Source organism: Rana temporaria, chromosome 6 (genome assembly GCF_905171775.1).
Source record: "Rana temporaria chromosome 6, aRanTem1.1, whole genome shotgun sequence".
Lineage (NCBI taxonomy): Eukaryota > Metazoa > Chordata > Amphibia > Anura > Ranidae > Rana > Rana temporaria.
The window spans coordinates 224574890-224600918 of NC_053494.1; the positions used below are offsets into that span (position 1 = coordinate 224574890).

Genomic DNA, 26029 nt, shown 5'->3' on the forward strand with positions numbered 1-26029 from the left:
ATGAGGGGGACATTGATGAAGGTATGAGGGGGACATTGATGAAGATATGAGGAGGACATTGATGAAGATATGAGGAGGACATTGATGAAGATATGAGAGGACATTGATGAAGATATGAGGAGGACATTGATGAAGATATGAGGAAGGACATTGATGAAGATATGAGGGGGACATTGATGAAGATATGAGGGGGGCATTGATGAAGATATGAGGGGGACATTGATGAAGATATGAGGAGGACATTGATGAAGATATGAGGAGGACATTGATGAAGATATGAGGGGGACATTGATGAAGATATGAGGGGGACATTGATGAAGATATGAGGGGGACATTGATGAAGGTATGAGGGGGACATTGATGAAGGTATGAGGGGGACATTGATGAAGATATGAGGAGGACATTGATGAAGATATGAGGAGGACATTGATGAAGATATGAGAGGACATTGATGAAGATATGAGGAGGACATTGATGAAGATATGAGGAAGGACATTGATGAAGATATGAGGGGGACATTGATGAAGATATGAGGGGGGCATTGATGAAGATATGAGGGGGACATTGATGAAGATATGAGGAGGACATTGATGAAGATATGAGGAGGACATTGATGAAGATATGAGGGGGACATTGATGAAGATATGAGGGGGACATTGATGAAGATATGAGGGGGACATTGATGAAGATATGAGGAGGACATTGATGAAGATATGAGGGGGACATTGATGAAGATATGAGGAGGACATTGATGAAGATATGAGGGGGACATTGATGAAGATATGAGGAGGACATTGATGAAGATATGAGGAGGACATTGATGAAGATATGAGGGGGACATTGATGAAGATATGAGGGGGACATTGATGAAGATATGAGGGGGACATTGATGAAGATATGAGGGGGACATTGATGAAGATATGAGGGGGACATTGATGAAGATATGAGGAGGACATTGATGAAGATATGAGGGGGACATTGATGAAGATATGAGGAGGACATTGATGAAGATATGAGGGGGACATTGATGAAGTGAAGGTGTCGGTATAATTCTCAGTCACTGGTCAGGATTCGGTCGGCCTCCACCAGAGGGCGGGAAGGAGGTGGGGCCTCGGGGAGTCTTAGCTCCATCCAGATATTTCACAGACCAATCACAGAGCCAAACATGGTAGATATGACTCCTTTCAGGCTGAATTGTAAAGCGTTCCTATTGGTCGATTCCTATAGAAGAGCATTCTGGGATTCATGGCTAGTTCTTTTCAGACAAATGAGCTGGAAAAGGAAAATTATGGGAAAGAAAGGACTCAATTTATAGGACATGGCGTCATCTACAGACATTGACAAATCTCCCATTTGCTTCCATTTATTCTCTGTGCGCAAAAAAGAATGGCCTTTATTAAAGTGCAGTTTTAAAATACAACGGAGGATTCATCTCACTGGAGCCCAGCAAGAAATATAACAAAATAGATTTTTGGTGACCTGTCATGTTTGCTTTTCCAACAAACCAACAAGAATTTCAGTTCCTGGGGGCCCGGGGGCGAGCAGTCCTGAGTCCCACCTATAGCTGCTTTGTCAGCAGGCCCACCACTAGAGACATGAGTATTGCGGGGGAACTCCCATGATGCATCACTGCGGCGCTCCGGTTCCTTTTGGCGCGGGGTCCATTGCAGAGGGACGTGTCACAGCAGCTGATACAAACGGAATTGACTTTCCCCGGCGTGCAGAAGGACTGGTATCCAGCAGAAGCGATAAGACAAGCGGCTGATGAAGCACATGACTTGCGATAGAATATGCCTGGAAAAACAAGAAGAGCCAATTACTTTCCGATCAGAGAAACGCTGATCTGTGAAATGAACTATTGATATTCTGCGAGATAAAAGCCGATCTCCTCCACCTGCTTCTTGAGTATCGAGCCGGCGGAATGACCCGATCATTGTTCCCGATCAGCATAATGTGCCATGAATGTAAAAGCCGAGGGATGTGCCACCCGTGTCCCGTGAAGGTCACCACATCACCTTGTGCGTCTACTCACAGCGCAGGGACAACGCTGGGACTACTCAGAGCGCTGGGACCAAGGACAACGCTGGGACTACTCACACCGCAAGGACAACGCTGGGACTACTCATACCGCTAGGACTACTCACAGCGCAAGGACTACTCACAGCGCAAGGACAACGCTGGGACCAAGGACAACGCTGGGACCAAGGACAACGCTGGGACCAAGGACAACGCTGGGACCAAGGACAACGCTGGGACCAAGGACAACGCTGGGACCAAGGACAACGCTGGGACTACTCACAGCGCCGGGACTACTCACAGCGCCGGGACTACTCACAGCGCCGGGACTACTCACAGCGCCGGGACTACTCACAGCGCCGGGACTACTCACAGCGCTGGGACAACGCTGGGACTAAGGACACCGCTAGGACTACTCACAGCGCAGGGACAACGCAAGGACACCGCTAGGACTACTCACACCGCAAGGACAACGCTGGGACTACTCACAGCGCAGGGACACCGCAAGGACAACGCTGGGACTACTCACACCGCAAGGACAACGCTGGGACTACTCACACCGCAAGGACAACGCTGGGACTACTCACACCGCAAGGACTACTCACAGCGCAGGGACAACGCAAGGACAACGCTGGGACCAAGGACAACGCTGGGACTACTCATACCGCTAGGACTACTCAGAGCGCTGGGACTACTCAGAGCGCTGGGACCAAGGACAACGCTGGGACCAAGGACAACGCTGGGACCAAGGACAACGCTGGGACTACTCACAGCGCAGGGACAACGCAAGGACAACGCTGGGACCAAGGACAACGCTGGGACTACTCACAGCGCAGGGACAACGCAAGGACAACGCTGGGACCAAGGACAACGCTGGGACTACTCACAGCGCAAGGACAACGCTGGGACAACGCTGGGACTACTCACACCGCAAGGACTACTCACAGCGCAGGGACAACGCTGGGACACGGCAAGGACTACTCGCAGCGCTGGGACAACGCTAGGACTACTCGCAGCGCTGGGACAACGCAAGGACAACTCGCAGCACTGGGACAACACAAGGACACCGCTAGGACTACTCACAGCGCTGGGACAACGCTAGGACTACTCACACCGCTGGGACACCGCAAGGACAACTCACAGCGCTAGGACTACTCACACCGCAAGGACAACGCTGGGACTACTCACACCGCTGGGACACCGCAAGGACAACTCACAGCGCAGGGACAACGCTAGGACTACTCACACCGCAAGGACAACGCTGGGACTACTCACACCGCTGGGACACCGCAAGGACAACACTGGGACTACTCACACCGCTAGGACACTGAAAGGACACCGCTAGGACTACTCACACCGCTGGGACACTGAAAGGACACCGCTAGGACTACTCACAACGCAAGGACACCACTAGGACTACTCACAGCGCTGGGACAACGCAAGGACACCGCTAGGACTACTCACAGCGCTGGGACACCGCAAGGACTACTCACAACGCAGGGACACCGCTAGGACTACTCACAACGCAGGGACACCGCTAGGACTACTCACAACGCAGGGACACCGCTAGGACTACTCACAGCGCTGGGACTACTCACAATGCAAGGACACCGCTAGAACTACTCACAGCGCAGGGACAACGCAAGGACAACGCTGGGACTACTCACACCGCAAGGACACCGCTAGGACTACTCACACCGCAAGGACACCGCTAGGACTACTCACACCGCAAGGATACCGCTAGGACTACTCACACCGCTGGGACACCGCAAGGATACCGCTAGGACTACTCACACCGCAAGGACACCGCTAGGACTACTCACAGCACTGGGACACCGCAAGGATACCGCTAGGACTACTCACAGCGCTGGGACACCGCAAGGACATCGCTAGGACTACTCACACTGCTGGGACACCGCTAGGACTACTCACAGCGATGGGACACCGCTAGGACTACTCACAGCGCTGGGACAACGCAAGGACACTGCTGGGACACCGCTGGGACTAATCACAGCGCTGGGACAACGCAAGGACACTGCTGGGACAACGCAAGGACACCGCTGGGACAATGCAAGGACACTGCTGGGACACCGCTGGGACTAATCACATCGCTGGGACAACGCAAGGACACTGCTGGGACTAATCACAGCGCTGGGACAACGCAAGGACACTGCTGGGACTAATCACAGCGCTGGGACAACGCAAGGACACCGCTGGGACAATGCAAGGACACTGCTGGGACTAATCACAGCGCTGGGACAACGCAAGGACACTGCTGGGACTAATCACATCGCTGGGACAACGCAAGGACACTGCTGGGACAACGCAAGGACACTGCTGGGACAACGCAAGGACACTGCTGGGACAACGCTAAGACACCGCTGGAGTCATGGGAGGGAGGGATGGATGGAGTCATGGGGGGGATGGATGGAGTCATGGGGGGAGGGATGGATGGAGTCATGGGGGGAGGGATGGATGGAGTCATGGGGGGGATGGATGGAGTCATGGGGGGAGGGATGGGTGGAGTCATGGGGGGGGATGGATGGAGCCATGGGGGGAGGGGTGGAGCCATGGGGGGAGGGATGGATGGAGTCATGGGGGGGGGGGACCGAGGCAGACAAGATTTCACACATATCACGAGACGCACAATCCCGATAATCGATCTTTTTTTTATCATTTATAATGAAATGAAGTTTTATTATCACGTTATAATATTATTCCAGGAGGAACCTGAATGTCTCTGGAGAGAGACGCCAATTATCCAAAATATGGAACATCAAACCACAAGAAGGAGAAAAGTATTGATGTAACAGACGGAACATTATGTGGTGGAATGAAGAATATATAAGAGACCAACTACAGGCAGCAGCTCCAGCGGGGTCAGTAGGGTCGGCGGGGCCAGTGGGGTCGGCGGGGTCAGTAGGGTCAGTGGGGTCGGCGGGGTCAGTGGGGTCGGCGGGGTCAGTGGGGTCGGCGGGGCCAGTGGGGTCGGCGGGGCCAGTGGGGTCGGCGGTATCCAAGTTCAGGATTAGCAGCCATTGAGTCGGCAGGCAAAGCTTTTCATGGAGTGCGGAGGACATGCTGAGAAGCGGACGTAGCTGTTAAGAAGATTATTACCTCTACCAAAGCCAATCACAAGTCCCCATTGCAAGGAAATGGAATTTTATGGATCCCCACACAGACGGCGCTCCCCACACAGGCCGCGCTCCCCACACAGGCCGCGCTCCCCACACAGACGGCGCTCCCCACACAGGCGGCTCTCCCCACACAGGCCGCTCTCCCCACACAGGCCGCGCTCCCCACACAGGCCGCGCTCCCCACACAGACGGCGCTCCCTACACAGACGGCGCTCCCCACACAGGCCGCGCTCCCCACACAGGCCGCGCTCCCCACACAGGCCGCTCTCCCCACACAGGCCGCGCTCCCCACACAGGCCGCGCTCCCCACACAGGCCGCGCTCCCCACACAGACGGCGCTCCCCACACAGGCCGCGCTCCCCACACAGGCCGCGCTCCCCACACAGACGGCGCTCCCCACACAGGCCGCGCTCCCCACACAGGCCGCGCTCCCCACACAGGCCGCGCTCCCCACACAGGCCGCGCTCCCCACACAGGCCGCGCTCCCCACACAGGCCGCGCTCCCCACACAGGCCGCGCTCCCCACACAGGCCGCTCTCCCCACACAGGCGGCTCTCCCCACACAGGCGGCTCTCCCCACACAGGCCGCGCTCCCCACACAGACGGCGCTCCCCACACAGACGGCGCTCCCCACACAGGCGGCGCTCCCCACACAGGCCGCTCTCCCCACACAGGCGGCTCTCCCCACACAGGCCGCGCTCCCCACACAGGCCGCGCTCCCCACACAGGCCGCTCTCCCCACACAGGCCGCTCTCCCCACACAGGCCGCTCTCCCCACACAGGCCGCTCTCCCCACACAGGCCGCGCTCCCCACACAGGCCGCGCTCCCCACACAGACGGCGCTCCCCACACAGGCCGCGCTCCCCACACAGGCCGCGCTCCCCACACAGACGGCGCTCCCCACACAGGCCGCGCTCCCCACACAGGCCGCGCTCCCCACACAGGCCGCGCTCCCCACACAGGCCGCGCTCCCCACACAGGCCGCTCTCCCCACACAGGCCGCTCTCCCCACACAGGCGGCTCTCCCCACACAGGCCGCGCTCCCCACACAGGCCGCGCTCCCCACACAGGCCGCGCTCCCCACACAGACGGCGCTCCCCACACAGGCCGCGCTCCCCACACAGGCCGCGCTCCCCACACAGGCCGCGCTCCCCACACAGACGGCGCTCCCCACACAGGCCGCGCTCCCCACACAGGCCGCGCTCCCCACACAGGCCGCGCTCCCCACACAGGCCGCGCTCCCCACACAGGCCGCTCTCCCCACACAGGCGGCTCTCCCCACACAGGCCGCGCTCCCCACACAGGCCGCGCTCCCCACACAGGCCGCGCTCCCCACACAGACGGCGCTCCCCACACAGGCCGCGCTCCCCACACAGGCCGCGCTCCCCACACAGGCCGCGCTCCCCACACAGGCCGCGCTCCCCACACAGGCCGCGCTCCCCACACAGGCCGCGCTCCCCACACAGGCCGCGCTCCCCACACAGGCCGCGCTCCCCACACAGACGGCGCTCCCCACACAGACGGCTCTCCCCACACAGGCCGCGCTCCCCACACAGGCCGCGCTCCCCACACAGGCCGCGCTCCCCACACAGGCCGCGCTCCCCACACAGGCCGCGCTCCCCACACAGGCCGCGCTCCCCACACAGGCCGCGCTCCCCACACAGGCCGCGCTCCCCACACAGACGGCTCTCCCCACACAGGCCGCGCTCCCCACACAGGCCGCGCTCCCCACACAGGCCGCTCTCCCCACACAGGCCGCGCTCCCCACACAGACCGCGCTCCCCACACAGGCCGCTCTCCCCACACAGGCCGCTCTCCCCACACAGGCCGCGCTCCCCACACAGGCCGCGTTCCCCACACAGACCGCGCTCCCCACACAGACCGCGCTCCCCACACAGACTGCGCTCCCCACACAGACCGCGTTCCCCACACAGACCGCGCTCCCCACACAGACCACTCCAACAAGGACAACAAAATTGACATCAGTGTAGCCACACCTCCCAACATTGTGAGATGGGAATGAGGGACACCTACTAGCAAACGTATGTAGGCATAGGACACGCCCCCTGCCACACCCCCTTAAAGGAGAATTAACCAATAAAAAAGGTTAAACAAATCCACAAGTGCTTTATTTTTACCACTAATATTCCTTTATATCGGCTTCTAAAATTTACAAATGTAGAAATGTATCATTTGGATGAAGATTTATCACTGGAAACACTTTTCTAAAGTGCATTTTATATAAAACTCTATAGATAAGAGCAACATGAGGGACCAATGAGGAGGAACGAGGGACAAATGAGGAGGAATGAGGGACAGAGGGACCAATGAGAAGGACAAATGAGGAGGAAAGAGGGACAGAGGGACCAATGAGAAGGACAGAGGGACAAATGAGGAGGAATGAGGGACCAATGAGAAGGGCAGAGGGACAAATGAGGAGGAAAGAGGGACAGAGGGACCAATGAGGAGAAATGAGGGACAAATGAGGAGGAATGAGGGACAGAGGGACCAATGAGGAGGAATGAGGGACAGAGGGACCAAGGAGGAGGAACGAGGGACAAATGAGGAGGAACAAGGGACAAATGAGGAGGAATGAGGGACAGAGGGACCAATGAGGAGGAATGAGGGACAGAGGGACCAATGAGGAGGAACGAGGGAAAAATGAGGAGGAATGAGGGACAAATAAGGAGGAATGAGGGACAGAGGGACCAATGAGGAGGAATGAGGGACAGAGGGACCAATGAGGAGGAACGAGGGACAAATGAGGAGGAATGAGGGTCAGAGTGACCAATGAGAAGGACAAATGAGGAGGACAGAGGGACCAATGAGAAGGACAGAGGGACAAATGAGGAGGAATGAGGGACCAATGAGAAGGGCAGAGGGACAAATGAGGAGGAAAGAGGGACAGAGGGACCAATGAGAAGGGCAGAGGGACAAATGAGGAGGAAAGAGGGACAGAGGGACCAATGAGGAGGAATGAGGGACAGAGGGACCAAGGAGGAGGAACGAGGGACAAATGAGGAGGAACAAGGGACAAATGAGGAGGAATGAGGGACAGAGGGACCAATGAGGAGGAATGAGGGACAGAGGGACCAATGAGGAGGAACGAGGGAAAAATGAGGAGGAATGAGGGACAAATAAGGAGGAATGAGGGACAGAGGGACCAATGAGGAGGAATGAGGGACAGAGGGACCAAGGAGGAGGAATGAGGGACAGAGGGACCAAGGAGGAGGAACGAGGGACAAATGAGGAGGAACAAGGGACAAATGAGGAGGAATGAGGGACAGAGGGACCAATGAGGAGGAATGAGGGACAGAGGGACCAATGAGGAGGAACGAGGGAAAAATGAGGAGGAATGAGGGACAAATAAGGAGGAATGAGGGACAGAGGGACCAATGAGGAGGAATGAGGGACAGAGGGACCAATGAGGAGGAACGAGGGACAAATGAGGAGGAATGAGGGACAGAGGGACAAATGAGGAGTAATGAGGGACAAATGAGGAATGAGGGACAAATGAGGAGGAATGAGGGACAGAGGGACCAATGAGGGGGAAAAAGGGGGGGAACCGGGTAGAAAATGGTTAAATGTTAAGAGAGTGGTCTAGGTGGTCCTTTGCACTTATTGGTCGGTTTGTAGAGGGAGGAGGGGCTTCTGGGGGGTATGCTGGTTGGAGATCCTAAGAGTGTAACAAACCTCTCGGAGGAACGGATGAGCAGGAAGCCCCGCCCCCCGCGTTGTATCGGTTTATCTGCAGTTTTTCCCGTTTTGTCAGCTGGGGTCCCGTTTTGGAAGGGGTCAGAGTGAGACCCGTCTGAGGTCTGCTGGATCCCCGGTAATGGTGGGAAGTGGGGGGAAGGAAGTATCGGTGGTGGAGTGTTTGGGGATCGTCAAGTAGAAATGTAGATAAAGAACCTGAATTTGGTACTTTGGTGCCGCCCCAGACGGGCAACCTTCATGTTCCGGCTCCCGGGTCACGTTTGTTGTTTCTGTTTTAGGGAAAGTTCATTTGTTTATTTCTTTAAACATGCAAAAAAAATTCTCCAAATCGGTGAAATTCTTCATTTTGTTACAGTTATAAGCTTGGGGGGTTTATGTGGGAATAACGTGAGACGAGATCCTCAGAGAGAGAGAGACGAGATCCTGAGAGAGAGAGAGACGAGATCCTCAGAGAGAGAGAGAGATCCTCAGAGAGAGACGAGATCCTCAGAGAGAGACGAGATCCTCAGAGAGAGACAGAGAGAGAGACGAGATCCTCAGAGAGACGAGATCCTCAGAGAGAGAGAGAGACGAGATCCTCAGAGAGAGAGAGAGACGAGATCCTCAGAGAGAGAGAGAGACGAGATCCTCAGAGAGAGAGAGAGACGAGATCCTCAGAGAGAGAGAGACGAGATCCTCAGAGAGAGAGAGACGAGATCCTCAGAGAGAGAGAGAGACGAGATCCTCAGAGAGAGAGAGACGAGATCCTCAGAGAGAGAGAGACGAGATCCTCAGAGAGAGAGAGACGAGATCCTCAGAGAGAGACGAGATCCTCAGAGAGAGAGAGACGAGATCCTCAGAGAGAGAGAGAGAGAGACGAGATCCTCAGAGAGAGAGAGAGAGAGAGAGAGACGAGATCCTCAGAGAGAGAGAGAGAGAGACGAGATCCTCAGAGAGAGAGAGACGAGATCCTCAGAGAGAGAGAGACGAGATCCTCAGAGAGAGACGAGATCCTCAGAGAGAGACGAGATCCTCAGAGAGAGAGAGAGAGAGAGACGAGATCCTCAGAGAGAGAGAGAGACGAGATCCTCAGAGAGAGAGAGACGAGATCCTCAGAGAGAGACGAGATCCTCAGAGAGAGACGAGATCCTCAGAGAGAGACGAGATCCTCAGAGAGAGACAGAGAGAGAGACGAGATCCTCAGAGAGACGAGATCCTCAGAGAGAGACGAGATCCTCAGAGAGAGAGAGACGAGATCCTGAGAGAGAGAGAGAGACGAGATCCTCAGAGAGAGAGAGATCCTCAGAGAGAGACGAGATCCTCAGAGAGAGACGAGATCCTCAGAGAGAGACGAGATCCTCAGAGAGAGACGAGATCCTCAGAGAGAGACGAGATCCTCAGAGAGAGACGAGATCCTCAGAGAGAGACAGAGAGAGAGACGAGATCCTCAGAGAGACGAGATCCTCAGAGAGAGACGAGATCCTCAGAGAGAGACAGAGAGAGAGACGAGATCCTCAGAGAGACGAGATCCTCAGAGAGAGAGAGAGACGAGATCCTCAGAGAGAGAGAGAGAGACGAGATCCTCAGAGAGAGAGAGAGACGAGATCCTCAGAGAGAGAGAGAGACGAGATCCTCAGAGAGAGAGAGACGAGATCCTCAGAGAGAGAGAGAGACGAGATCCTCAGAGAGAGAGAGAGACGAGATCCTCAGAGAGAGAGAGACGAGATCCTCAGAGAGAGAGAGACGAGATCCTCAGAGAGAGAGAGACGAGATCCTCAGAGAGAGACGAGATCCTCAGAGAGAGAGAGACGAGATCCTCAGAGAGAGAGAGAGAGAGAGAGACGAGATCCTCAGAGAGAGAGAGAGAGAGACGAGATCCTCAGAGAGAGAGAGACGAGATCCTCAGAGAGAGAGAGACGAGATCCTCAGAGAGAGACGAGATCCTCAGAGAGAGACGAGATCCTCAGAGAGAGAGAGAGAGAGAGACGAGATCCTCAGAGAGAGAGAGAGACGAGATCCTCAGAGAGAGAGAGACGAGATCCTCAGAGAGAGACGAGATCCTCAGAGAGAGACGAGATCCTCAGAGAGAGACGAGATCCTCAGAGAGAGACAGAGAGAGAGACGAGATCCTCAGAGAGACGAGATCCTCAGAGAGACGAGATCCTCAGAGAGAGACGAGATCCTCAGAGAGAGAGAGACGAGATCCTGAGAGAGAGAGAGAGACGAGATCCTCAGAGAGAGAGAGATCCTCAGAGAGAGACGAGATCCTCAGAGAGAGACGAGATCCTCAGAGAGAGACGAGATCCTCAGAGAGAGACGAGATCCTCAGAGAGAGACGAGATCCTCAGAGAGAGACGAGATCCTCAGAGAGAGACAGAGAGAGAGACGAGATCCTCAGAGAGACGAGATCCTCAGAGAGAGACGAGATCCTCAGAGAGAGACAGAGAGAGAGACGAGATCCTCAGAGAGACGAGATCCTCAGAGAGAGAGAGAGACGAGATCCTCAGAGAGAGAGAGAGACGAGATCCTCAGAGAGAGAGAGACGAGATCCTCAGAGAGAGAGAGACGAGATCCTCAGAGAGAGAGAGACGAGATCCTCAGAGAGAGAGAGAGACGAGATCCTCAGAGAGAGAGAGACGAGATCCTCAGAGAGAGAGAGAGACGAGATCCTCAGAGAGAGAGAGACGAGATCCTCAGAGAGAGACGAGATCCTCAGAGAGAGAGAGACGAGATCCTCAGAGAGAGAGAGAGAGACGAGATCCTCAGAGAGAGAGAGAGAGAGAGACGAGATCCTCAGAGAGAGAGAGACGAGATCCTCAGAGAGAGAGAGACGAGATCCTCAGAGAGAGACGAGATCCTCAGAGAGAGACGAGATCCTCAGAGAGAGACGAGATCCTCAGAGAGAGACGAGATCCTCAGAGAGAGAGAGAGAGAGACGAGATCCTCAGAGAGAGAGAGAGACGAGATCCTCAGAGAGAGAGAGACGAGATCCTCAGAGAGAGACGAGATCCTCAGAGAGAGACGAGATCCTCAGAGAGAGACGAGATCCTCAGAGAGAGACAGAGAGAGAGACGAGATCCTCAGAGAGACGAGATCCTCAGAGAGAGACGAGATCCTCAGAGAGAGAGAGACGAGATCCTGAGAGAGAGAGAGAGACGAGATCCTCAGAGAGAGAGAGATCCTCAGAGAGAGACGAGATCCTCAGAGAGAGACGAGATCCTCAGAGAGAGACGAGATCCTCAGAGAGAGACGAGATCCTCAGAGAGAGACAGAGAGAGAGACGAGATCCTCAGAGAGACGAGATCCTCAGAGAGAGACGAGATCCTCAGAGAGAGACGAGATCCTCAGAGAGAGACGAGATCCTCAGAGAGAGACGAGATCCTCAGAGAGAGACAAGATCCTCAGAGAGAGACAGAGAGAGAGACGAGATCCTCAGAGAGACGAGATCCTCAGAGAGAGACGAGATCCTCAGAGAGAGAGAGAGACGAGATCCTCAGAGAGAGAGAGAGACGAGATCCTCAGAGAGAGAGAGAGACGAGATCCTCAGAGAGAGAGAGACGAGATCCTCAGAGAGAGAGAGACGAGATCCTCAGAGAGAGAGAGACGAGATCCTCAGAGAGAGAGAGACGAGATCCTCAGAGAGAGAGAGACGAGATCCTCAGAGAGAGAGAGAGAGAGACGAGATCCTCAGAGAGAGAGAGAGAGAGACGAGATCCTCAGAGAGAGAGAGAGAGAGACGAGATCCTCAGAGAGAGAGAGAGACGAGATCCTCAGAGAGAGAGAGAGACGAGATCCTCAGAGAGAGAGAGACGAGATCCTCAGAGAGAGAGAGACGAGATCCTCAGAGAGAGAGAGACGAGATCCTCAGAGAGAGAGAGAGACGAGATCCTCAGAGAGAGAGAGACGAGATCCTCAGAGAGAGAGAGACGAGATCCTCAGAGAGAGAGAGACGAGATCCTCAGAGAGAGACGAGATCCTCAGAGAGAGAGAGACGAGATCCTCAGAGAGAGAGAGAGAGAGAGACGAGATCCTCAGAGAGAGAGAGAGAGAGAGACGAGATCCTCAGAGAGAGAGAGACGAGATCCTCAGAGAGAGAGAGACGAGATCCTCAGAGAGAGAGAGACGAGATCCTCAGAGAGAGACGAGATCCTCAGAGAGAGACGAGATCCTCAGAGAGAGAGAGAGAGAGAGACGAGATCCTCAGAGAGAGAGAGAGAGAGACGAGATCCTCAGAGAGAGAGAGACGAGATCCTCAGAGAGAGACGAGATCCTCAGAGAGAGACGAGATCCTCAGAGAGAGACGAGATCCTCAGAGAGAGACAGAGAGACGAGATCCTCAGAGAGACGAGATCCTCAGAGAGAGACGAGATCCTCAGAGAGAGAGAGACGAGATCCTGAGAGAGAGAGAGAGACGAGATCCTCAGAGAGAGAGAGATCCTCAGAGAGAGACGAGATCCTCAGAGAGAGACGAGATCCTCAGAGAGAGACGAGATCCTCAGAGAGAGACAGAGAGAGAGACGAGATCCTCAGAGAGACGAGATCCTCAGAGAGAGACGAGATCCTCAGAGAGAGACGAGATCCTCAGAGAGAGACAAGATCCTCAGAGAGAGACAGAGAGAGAGACGAGATCCTCAGAGAGACGAGATCCTCAGAGAGAGACGAGATCCTCAGAGAGAGAGAGAGACGAGATCCTCAGAGAGAGAGAGAGACGAGATCCTCAGAGAGAGAGAGACGAGATCCTCAGAGAGAGAGAGACGAGATCCTCAGAGAGAGAGAGACGAGATCCTCAGAGAGAGAGAGAGACGAGATCCTCAGAGAGAGAGAGAGAGAGAGACGAGATCCTCAGAGAGAGAGAGAGAGAGACGAGATCCTCAGAGAGAGAGAGAGACGAGATCCTCAGAGAGAGAGAGACGAGATCCTCAGAGAGAGACGAGATCCTCAGAGAGAGAGAGACGAGATCCTCAGAGAGAGAGAGAGACGAGATCCTCAGAGAGAGAGAGACGAGATCCTCAGAGAGAGAGAGAGAGACGAGATCCTCAGAGAGAGAGAGAGACGAGATCCTCAGAGAGAGAGAGAGAGACGAGATCCTCAGAGAGAGAGAGACGAGATCCTCAGAGAGAGACGAGATCAGTAGAGCGATTGGCGGGCCGGTTAGTGATGGCGGCGGCCATATTGGGTGGAATCAGTGTGTCAGTAGAGCGATTGGCGGGCCAGTTAGTGATGGCGGCGGCCATATTGGGTGGAATCAGTGTGTCAGTAGAGCGATTGGCGGATCGGTGAGTGATGGCGGCGGCCATATTGGGTGGAATCAGTGTGTCAGTAGAGCGATTGGCGGGCCGGTTAGTGATGGCGGCGGCCATATTGGGTGGAATCAGTGTGTCAGTAGAGCGATTGGCGGATAGGTGAGTGATGGCGGCGGCCATATTGGGTGGAATCAGTGTGTCAGTAGAGCGATTGGCGGGCCGGTTAGTGATGGCGGCGGCCATATTGGGTGGAATCAGTGTGTCAGTAGAGCGATTGGCGGACCGGTTAGTGATGGCGGCGGCCATATTGGGTGGAATCGGTGTGTCAGTAGAGCGATTGGCGGGCCGGTTAGTGATGGCGGCGGCCATATTGGGTGGAATCAGTGTGTCAGTAGAGCGATTGGCGGGCCGGTTAGTGATGGCGGCGGCCATATTGGGTGGAATCGGTGTGTCAGTAGAGCGATTGGCGGGCCGGTTAGTGATGGCGGCGGCCATATTGGGTGGAATCAGTGTGTCAGTAGAGCGATTGGCGGACCGGTTAGTGATGGCGGTGGCCATATTGGGTGGAATCGGTGTGTCAGTAGAGCGATTGGCGGGCCGGTTAGTGATGGCGGCGGCCATATTGGGTGGAATCAGTGTGTCAGTAGAGCGATTGGCGGGCCAGTTATTGATGGCGGCGGCCATATTGGGTGGAATCAGTGTGTCAGTAGAGCGATTGGCGGACCGGGTAGTGATGGCGGTGGCCCGGTCTCGGATTTTGGCGCCCAGCCTCGGTAATGAACGATTCTCACCTCGTTTCAATAAACATTTATAGAAGAATAAAGTGGAAGCGAGATTCTCCGGCGCTGATGTCTCTTTCATGTCGGAGTTAAAGTAAATAGAGTAGAAAATGGCGAAGCGCCGGGAAGAGTCGCCTTATCCGCCGCGATTTGTGAAGGTGGAGGAGATCCACATATCGGGACGAAGGCGGAAAATGGAAAACATTAAAAGTCACCGACTATATCATGTGAGGAATGAAAGTCAGCGGAGCGCGGCGCCCGTCCAATAATCCCGCACTCCATCATGTGCGCGCCGCTAAATCGCACGCTTCCCGCAACCCTCATCTGTAGACAGTCAGCCGACTTCACCACATTTTACAGGCCGTAAAATCACAATTTATGAGACGCTCTCCACAGTTCCGGCTTATTTAAGGCGCCTAATCCGCTTTATCTGCCGTTCGCCTTAAAGTATTGGAAGCGATTTATTAATAAATGAAGACGCCCCGCAGGCGGCGCGGTGCGATATATCCCGCGTCAGGTTCATTGCGTGCTGAAAATTAATGACAGATGCTGGAAGTTCACATTCACTTGGAAGTTTGTTTATCAGCAGCTGCAGGCGCCGGCCCTGCGCCCCATCCCCCGCACATCACTTAGATGTGTAAATCACGCCGACTACATCGCCGCACATCAAATTCTTTTCACGCTTTAGAAACATCTTTTCATATCAGATCTCTGCGTCTCCCGAGCCGAGCTTTCATCATTGTAAACACGCCAAATTCTACGCAGAACGCGGCGATTCTCCGTGAAAGAATGCAGAGAGCGGGCCGGGCCGTTCTCCGGGTGTGTGCCAGACTTCCAGGGAGCACCAATTTCCGGGGAGCGCCGACTTCCGGGGATCGCCCATTTCCAGGGATTGCAGACTTCCAGGGAGCGCCGACTTCCAGGGAGCACCAATTTCCGGGGAGCGCAGACTTCCGGGGATTGCAGACTTCCGGGGATTGCAGACTTCCGGGGAGCACCAATTTCCGGGAAGCGCCGACTCATGGGGATCGCCGACTTCCGGGGAGCGCCGACTTCCGGGGAGCGCCGACTTCCGGGGAGCGCCGACTTCCGGGGAGCAGGGGCGTACCTAGAGCATTTGGCACCTGGGGCGGATCCAATATCTGGCACCCCCCCCCACGTTAAAATGTAAAAACACCCCACTGTGCCCCCTGCATACCTCTGCATCCTTCAATATCTTTTTGTTACTACTATGTACCCCTCTCCACAACTGCACCTCTGGACCCCTTTACATTGCACAGCACCCTGCACCTCTGGACCCCTTTACATTGCACAGCACCCTGCATCACTGGACCCCTTTACATTGCACAGCACCCTGCATCACTGGACCCCTTTACATCACATAGCCCTCTGGACCCCTTTACATTACACAGCACCCTGCATCACTGCACCCCTTTACATTACACAGCCGCCTGCACCTCTGGACCCTTTTACACTACACAGCCCTCTGCACCCCTTTACATTACACAGCCGCCTGCACCTCTGGACCCTTTTACACTACACAGCCCTCTGCACCCCTTTACATTACACAGCACCCTGCACCTCTGCACCCCTTTACATTACACAGCACCCTGCACCTCTGGACCCCTTTACATTACACAGCACCCTGCATCACTGGACCCCTTTACATCTCATAGCACCCTGCATCTCTGGACCCTTTTACATTACACAGCACCCTGCATCTCTGGACCCTTTTACATTACACAGCACCCTGCATCACTGGACCCCTTTACATCTCATAGCACCCTGCATCACTGCACCCCTTTTACATTACACAGCCGCCTGCACCTCTGCACCCCATTACATCACATAGCCCCCTGCACCTCTGGACCCTTTTACACTACACAGCCCTCTGCACCCCTTTACATTACACAGCACCCTGCATCACTGCACCCCTTTTACATTACACAGCCACCTGCACCTCTGGACCCCTGCATGTTACACAGACCCCCCTTCAGTGCAGACACCCCCTCAGTGCAGACACCCCCCCCCCCCTTAGTACAAACCCCCCCTCAGTGCAAACCCCCCTTAGTGAAAACCCCCTCAGTGCAAACACCCCCTTAGTACATCCCCCCCACCCCTTCAGTGAAATTACCCCAGGTGCAAACACCCCCCCTCCTCATTCAGTACCTCAGATCATCGCAGGCAGCGCCACGGCACATGGACAGAAGGTCCCCTCGGCCCCTCCCCCTCTGTACACACAAACAGAGAGGAGGGGGCTGTGCCTGTGTGCCGACTGCCGAGCACCACTAACAGCCCGTGGCTGTGAGAGGAGGGGATGGATGGTGCTGCGGTGTCACCCCGCAACCCCCCCTCCTCTTGTACCGCGGCGCTCGGTGCTTTGATTCCGCGGCGCTCATCGCTGCAGTCGCGGGGGGGGGGCCCCCCCCCCCCCCCCCCACATGTCAGCTAAAAAAAAAAATTTTTTTTTAAATTGGGATGGTGTCACCCCTCTAGCGGGTGTCACCCGGGGTGGACCACACCCCCCGCACCCCCCTAGGAACGCCTCTGCCAGGCAGCACCAATTTCCGGGGATCGCCCACTTCCAGGGATCGCCCACTTTCCGGGATCGCCGACTTCCAGGGAGCGCCGACTTCCAGGGAGCACCGTTTTTCAGGGATCGTCGATCCAGGGAGCACCGACTTCCGCGGAACGCCGACTTCCAGGGATCGCAGACTTCCAGGGAGCACCAATTTCCAGGGATCGCTGACTTCCGGGGATCGCCCACTTCCAGGGAGCGACAATTTCCAGGGATCGCTGACTTCCGGGGATCGCCCACTTCCAGGGAGCGCCAATTTCCAGGGAGTGCCGACTTTCCCGGGAACGCCGACTTCCGGGGAGCGCCGAGTTTCGGGGAGCGCCCACTTGCAGGGATTGCCCACTTGCAGGGATCGCCAGACTTCCAGGGAGCGCCGACTTCCAGGGATCACCTATTTCCGTGGAACGCCGACTTCCAGGGAGCGCAGACTTCCGGGGATCGCAGACTTCCGGGGATCGCAGACTTCCAGGGAGCACTAATTTCCAGGGATCGCTGACTTCCGGGGAGGGCCCACTTCCGGGGAGCGCCCACTTCCGGGGAGCGCCCACTTCCGGGGAGGGCCCACTTCCGGGGACAAATCGATCCACTTGCTGTACAACACCACCACCTCCTTTCCTGTGACTCTTTACACCAGGGATCCTCAAACTACGGCCCTCCAGCTGTTGTAGAACTACACATCCCATGAGACATTGTAACACTCTGACATTCACAGACATGACTCGGCAAGATGGGAATTGACCTCCATATAAAAAATGTTGCCTTTTTATTATGCAGTTTGTTAGATCTTTGTTAGATCAATCATTGTTTGCGTTAGATCTCACACAGAAGAAGCAATATTAACAGTTATTTGCTGGGGGGGCTAACCCGTCATCCGCCCCCCCTTATCACATTTTCTGGCCAAAAATCATTCAGGCTAATAGATATTCGTTAGATCCGGTAAGATCAAGTGGTTTTAACGTTCGATCTCACATCATTAGAGACTTATTAAGTGATTAATAAAATGATTCAGGCTAATAGATAGCCAGCCCCCCCTCATTACTCACTTAATATGTCTCTAATTATGTGAGATCGAACGTTAAAACCACTTGATCTTACCGGATCTAACGAATATCTATTAGCCTGAATGATTTTTGGCCAGAAAATGTGATAAGGGGGGGGGCGGATGACGGGTTAGCCCCCCCAGCAAATAACTGTTAATATTGCTTCTTCTGTGTGAGATCTAACGCAAACAATGATTGATCTAACAAAGATCTAACAAACTGCATAAAAAAAAGTCAATTTTTTTTATATGGGGGGGGGGGGCTAACCCGGCAGAGGATGGGAATTGTAGTTCCTGAACAACTGGAGGGCCAAAGTTTGAAGACCCGTGCTTTACACCAATCACTACAACTCACTCCGCTCCTCCCCAAACACCAACCCACCCTACTCTAATATTTGGATTCAGGTAGGGGCGCGCATCTTTGCGGCAGCGTAGCGTATCGTATTTACACTACGCCGCCGTAAGTCAGAGAGGCAAGTACTGTATTCACAAAGCACTTGGAAAAAAACTTTTTCAAAGAAAGAAAATTCTTATAAGAAAAAAAAAACACTGCGCAGAAATGATTTGTGTAATTGCTGCCAAGTACCAAACAGTTAAAAAGAGAGGTACAGCGCAAAAAAACAGTGAACATTTGATAATAAGAACCTAATGGCTGAAATAGGTAATATAATAAAAACACAAAAAACTTATGTAAATAGAAGAAAAAAACCTTAAATCCACAGGCAATCAGAGACCCGTGCTGTGTTATACGTCAGTGTAAATAATAATAAAGTGCAAAACACGTCATGTGAGAAAACGACGTATAGGGAAAAGTCCAAAAAATAGAATTTCCAATGTGAATCAGGTGAATGGCTGGTAATATACTCAAGTTGTGACATCAGAAGAAAGCCATGCGATTTATCCACCAAAGAAACACCCAAGTGGTAAAGTGTCGCTTACCGGAGCAAACGACCACTACAGCGCTCAGTATGGGCACAGGATATGTTTAAAGTCTCCCAACAAGACTAATGGGAAATCCGGTTCCTAGATCCTGGGTATGGCTTCATATATGTCTCAGAAAGGAGTAAAGATCCCCATAGTGTGAAAATGCGAAGAACATCGGTATTTATTGTAAAAGTATTGCACTTACAGGAATGCTGATATAGCGCGCATTAAAATGAACATCCGCCAATGCAAACGAGTAATCTCGGCGTCTTCTCCTCCCGCTGTCTCTGTTTACTGTGTAAGACGTGATGGCGTCGGGACGCAGGCCACACCTACGCGTTTCGTCACAAGATGACGTCGTCGGGGATTGGCTGCTCATTTTAATGCGCGCTATATCAGCATTCCTGTAAGTGCAATACTTTTAAAATAAATACCGATGTTCTTAGCATTAAAACGGCTTTGCCTACACACGATAGTGAAAAAAAAATGTTCTAGCAAAGCGCGGTGACGTACAACACGTACGACGGCACTATAAAGGGGAGGTTCACATGCGGATGGCGCCACCCTTTGGGCTGCTTTAGCCGATTCCATGTTAGTAAAAGACGATTTGCGCCTTTCTGTCTGTTACAGCGTGATGAATGTGCGATCTCCATTACGATCGCTAGTTTTACCAGAACGAGCGCTCCCGTCTCATAACTTGCTTCTGAGCATGCACGTTTTTTTCACATCGTTAAAGCCCACACACGATCATTTTTTACAACCCGAAAAACGACATCTTAAAACGTTGTGAAAAAAATTGAGCAGGTTCGAATTTTTTTGTTGTCGTTTTTTACAACCCGAAAAATGATCGTGTGTATGCGGCATAACTCTAAATCTTTCCACCCCAAACACCAACCCCACCCTAAATGATAATCACAAAGAATGGACCATCATAGATCACCCATATACTGTATACAGATTCACCTGTATATTGTATAGATATCTGCACACCTCAGTCCATACAATCAGACTTTATCCCACCAATAAGAAGAGGTTTAAAGAAACGATTGACCTTCAGGCCCCACTATGACCCCTTCTGGAATAGGCAAGATTCCATTAACCTGTACAGCCCCAATGGTGGCCAAAGTCATTAAGGAGCCCCAAAAGTAGACAAAGTCATCAAGGGGCCACAAACATGGACAAACTCACCAAGGGGCCACAAACATGGACAAAGTCACTAAGGGGCCCATGTGGGGCACTGACAAATCATTTAGAAGAGATTTGGTTTCACTCGCCCTATAGGTGAGCCATCTCTAATCCTGGCCAGATTTCCCGTATATTGGTCCCTCAGTTCCAGAGGGCCCCTGTGGAGCCATGCACAGTCTGCCCACACCATATCTCCGCTATTCTCTGCCATGCTATGAGAATCATCCCCCCCCGGGTCACATCCATCTCCTCGTTATTCTCACAATCACATAGATGGACTTTTCTCAGCAGGAAAGCCACAATACACCCCCCCCCCCCCCACACACACACACACCTGCACAACACTTCCAGCAGACTTTACCGTCCAATCTGATCCCATCTCAGCCGGCGGTCCTCTGCAAAGCTGCCAAATAAATGGGCCGCCTCAGGCAAGGTATAATTGAGAGAAGACGGAGGAATTAAATGGCAGCCCTGTTAATAAAAGAGAAAACTGTGGACAAGACTTCCATAATGAGGATTTCCAGAAACGCCGCTTAATATTCCCTACCGGAGAGATTCTTACTTTCTCCCCAAAATAAATACTGGTCTCAGGACATAATAGGCGAGGGTCCCAGGGCTGTACCCCCCGCTGTGCCCCATTATGAGGGGTTCCCACCATCCCTGTGCTGAGTTCCCGGGTCTGTACACCCGCTGTGCCCATTATGAGGGGTTCCCACCATCCCTGTGCTGAGTTCCCGGGTCTGTACCCCCGCTGTGCCCATTATGAGGGGTTCCCACCATCCCTGTGCTGAGTTCCCGGGTCTGTACCCCCCGCTGTGCCCCATTATGAGGGGTTCCCACCATCCCTGTGCTGAGTTCCCGGGTCTGTACCCCCCGCTGTGCCCCATTATGAGGGGTTCCCACCATCCCTGTGCTGAGTTCCCGGGTCTGTACACCCGCTGTGCCCCATTATGAGGGGTTAATTTTGTTTATTGAAAATCTTACAAACAACAACATATACAATAAAACCATAATAAATAAGTAAAACATATTTACAAAATAATTAAATATAAATACAAACAGAAAGAACAAGAACAAAATAAACATTATCCCTACGAGAAGCCAGACTAAGGAACATCCCGTCACCATGCATGGAGCCTTTTATCAAAAATAATTTGATCTGAAAATCTAGGGGAGTGAAGCAAGAATAGAAAGAAAGCCGCACACCCCGAGATCAACAGGCAGCAGCTACAGAGTCCTGATATTCCTCCACGCCCTTATCCAGGCCTCCTGCTGCCACCTGTTTTTCTCAAGACCCCGAATCTTCCCAACCTCACCCAGAATATCCTGCACCACCACATCGACAGGGAGGATTTTACTCCGTAAGGATACCTGACACCGTGCACTCCATGTGAAAAAACGAACTACTAGACTAACTAAAAAAAGTGTTTCCAAATCATAATCCCGATGAGTCTGGAATGCCCCATACACCCACTCTGCATAACTCATATGGGGGAGGAAGGGTATACTCAGAGCCCTCCCCACCCTCTTGTACACCTCTATATTGAAAGGGCACTGAAGCAGAAAGTGACCCATGGACTCCACCACTCCTCCACACTCCACTCTCGGGCAGCCCCGATCACTCATGGAAAGAAACTTCAAGTTGCCCTTTACATATAGTTTTCCATGAAAGGCAAGCCAAGCCTGATCCCTAAACTTCATTGGGATTCTCTCCAAATTAATCAATCGCAAACCCGCCCCCAAAACCAGGCTTGGGCAATCCCTTAAGGCCAGTGGCTCGCAAAAAGCAAAGCTCATGATCCGCTTCTCAAGAAGTTTCCTTGGAAGGGATCTGACTTCTCCTGCCGTTACTTGCCACTGCCGAAGCATTTTCAAACATGGGGCAACATAAGCCGGGAGCTTGTCATGCTTGACCCTCAGGCTCTTCACTGGCCCACCATTTTCCCAGTCTCGCAGAAAGGGCCTAAACCAGGACTGGAAAATACCAACCCACCCAGGCGGTCTCTCTGCCAACATATTACCAAGATTGTACTTCACAAACATCAGAGAGAAAAAGACTACAGGGTTGATCATCCCTAGACCACCCTCCCGCCTAGGAAGGTAAGTCACATTCCTTTTGACGAGGTTTATTCTGTTCCCCCATAACAGCTGGAAGAAACAACTATAGATCCTGGTATAGAGAGAAGCTGGCAAAATGCAAACAAAACTGACATACAGAAAAATCGGAATCAGGTAAGTCTTGATCAGGTCAACCTTTTCCCTCAAGGAAAGCCGCCAGCCCTTCCAGCTTGCCACCTTGGCATCGGCATTCTCCAGCCTGTTCACCCAATTTGCATGGCCATAGTCACCTGGGCCGAATTCAATGCCTAGAACTCTAATTTTTTGTTGGGGCTGCGGGAAGTCGTCCGGGATAACAAAGCTCTCACCTTCCACGCCCATCCAGAAAGCTTCACACTTGTCCTGGTTGACCTTTGAACCTGATGCCTCTGTATACTGCCTTATCACTGAGACCACCTCTTGCGCCTCCTCAGTCCCAGAGACAAAAACAGAAACATCATCAGCATAGGCCACTACCTTCAAAGGAGGCTTACCAGCGATGCCCAAAGGTACCCCGCACAATGGTCCACTCTCTAGCCTTCTGACGAAGGGGTCAATTGCAAACACATAGCAGAGGACTCAATGGGCACCCCTGACGCACGCCCGAGCCAACCACAAAGGGCTGCCCGACCCAACCATTAACCAGAGGAAAGCTTTCAGCCCCTTTGTACAAAATCTTGAGCCAATCAATGAAACCCCCCCCCCAGGCCATATTTGCCAAGAAGGAGCCATAAGTACTCATGATTAACCCGATCAAAGGCCTTAGCCTGATCCAATGTCAGCAAAAATTTACCCCAACCAGCAGCCCTACAACGTTCCAAGGCCTCCCGGACAGCTAACAATGCTGAGAAGGTGCTTCTACCTTGGATCGAGCAGTGCTGGTGGTGGGATAACAAACTGCCTGCCACTGGTGATAATCGCCAGAAAAAAATCTTTGCCAGTATCTTTCTATCGACATTAAGAAGGCTGATGGGGCGCCAATTCTCAATCATCGAAGGATCTTTACCCTTTGACAGAAGGATCACTGCAGATTGCCTCATGGAGGGAGGGAGAGAACCCTCTTGTAAACAGCCATTAAAGACCTCCGCAAGGTAGGGAGCCAGGATCGTCTTAAAACATTTATAAAATTCGGCTGTCAAACCATCTGGCCCTGGCGTTTTCTTGATGGCCAGTTTCTCAATAGCCCGGATTACCTCATCTGCAGTGATTTCATCTGTCAAATTCATCAAAGGAACATTACTTTCCAGTCCTGGTGTAGAGTCCAAAAAACCCAACATCCTTGTCCGATCAAGGTTCCTTCCTCCCAGGAGATCGGCATAGTATGACCTGACAACCTCCAGGATCCCTGACCTAGACTTCGTCAGAGAGCCCGTACTGTCCTTCAGGCCATTGACCGTCTTAACTGCTACGCTCTGTTTACAGTTCTGGTAAGGGTCAGGCGAATGGTATTTCCCGTAATCCCTCTCCTGAACCAAAGAGGCGTGCCGGTCATATTGATGTCTCCTAAGGAGGAGCTTCACCTCAGAGATCGCCCCAGAATCTCCTCCATTCGAAACAAGGCGGTCAAGTTTCCTCCGCAAACGCTGGTAGGCGATATACTTATCCTGCTGCTTCTTTTTCCCTATGGCCTTGAAAAGCCCAACAGTCCGCTGTTTTACAAGCTCCCACCATTCTGACTTGCTGTTGCAAAAGTCTAGGATCGTTACCTGTGCTTGAAAAAAATCCTCAAAGGATTGTCTTACTCTCTCGTCTTCCAGGAGGGTCGAATTCAATCTCCAGATACCCCTCCCCCTAGGTGGCATGTCTGAGGCATTCAGAGTCACAGATAGAATACAGTGATCAGAAAACTCCACTGCCCGACACACAGGTGCCGAAAAAGCAGAGTCTCCCTTTAAAAAAAAAACCTATCTATCCTACTCTGACTATTACCTCGCTGAAACATGAACCCTGTGCTGTCTGGGCAGCGCTTAATGTGCGCATCTACCAGACCTGCTTCCCTAACTATCGTATTAAGAAAAAGGGTGTCATAGCCCAGCTTATCTCTGACACCTCTCCTGTCTTTAGACCTAGTAATGGTGTTGAAATCACCTCCAAAGATAACCTGCTGGGCCGTAAAAAGAAAAGGCTTAATCATTGTAAAGAGAGGCCCGGAGCAAAAAACCCACAGCATAGGCGCAGGGCCGGCCATGACGGGGTTAAAGGAAAGCCCTGCCATGGTCAGTGGGAGGGGTTGCAGTGAAGGAGAGCGGTGGGAGGGGAGGTTATAAATCACCCTCCCACGCTTCCCGGGCTAACAGCACGAGGGGCGAAGTTTGCTGCTGGGGACTCTGTGCTCTGCCAGAAACGTCCGGGGAGAGGTAGGCCGCGACCGGGGACTTTATTTGCGGGCGGCCGGCGGGACATAGGCGCTGCTGGGGATCCATTGCTCTGCCAGTAAATACCAGGGAGAGGCAGGCAGCGACCGGGGACTCTATTTTCCGGCGATCGGCGGTTCTTAGGGGCGCTGCTGGGGCCTGTTGTTCTGCCAGAGACTTCCGTTAGAGGCAGGCCGCGACCGGGGGCTATATTTTCGGGCGATCGGCTCCAGGGACAGACGCTGCTGGTGTAGCTGGCTCTGCCTGGAAAAAAAAAAAAAAAAAAAAAAAAAAAAATAAAACGAGCGCTGCCAGGCCGCAGCCGGGGACTCAATTTTCACCCAGCTGCCTGCTACTATGTCTGGGGTTGAGGCTATGCTCGCCCAGCTTAGGGAGGAGGCAGATCGCCGCGGAGAGGGGTGGCTCCAGTCCATGCTGGGGCCGCTCCTGCCACAGGGGGATGCCAGGTCTGTTTCACCCGTCCGGGGAGGGGAGGGGGGCACCTCAGCAACACATGGGCCTCGGCCTGCGGAGCGGGGCAATGTGACGAGATCACCGGGGGGGGGGGGGGGACACCCCGCGTTCACGGGTGTCCCGGCCCCCTGTGCGTTATTCACCCGGTCCATCCACCCGGTCCCATAGGAGGGAGGGCAGCCCCATCCGGGCCCCCTCGGGCCCCCCAGCGAAACGTACAGCGGCGGGGGGGCGCCAGGAGAAGACCATTGAGCGGCAGCGTGGGGCAGGGAGGGGGCGACCAGGGGGCTCTTCTGCGGCGGCCAGGTCCGCTCGGCGAGACGATCGGAGGGATGCGGGCTCCAACCCCGGTTTTGCACCGGAGGGCCGAGAGCCTCAGCAACGCACATCGGTCCCTGCGGTGGCTAGCTCCCCAGCATCCGCGGCTAGCCACCTCCAATCCAGCCCCGTGGTGAGGGAGCGTGGGGGAGGGGAAGACGGCAGAATGTACGAGGCACCAAGGAAAGC

At 53.6% G+C, this 26029-nt stretch overlaps 1 protein-coding gene across 1 annotated transcript in view; it reads right to left on the reverse strand.

Annotated features, from left to right (window-relative positions):
- Nucleotides 1-1349: 1349 nt before the first annotated feature.
- Nucleotides 1350-26029, reverse strand: part of LYPD1 (LY6/PLAUR domain containing 1) — an 89137-nt gene continuing 64457 nt past the window's right edge. The window contains exon 3 of the mRNA XM_040358379.1: nucleotides 1350-1794. Within this exon, the coding sequence (XP_040214313.1) occupies nucleotides 1559-1794 (236 nt within the window). The 3' untranslated portion in view covers nucleotides 1350-1558. The remainder of the gene's footprint in view (nucleotides 1795-26029) is intronic.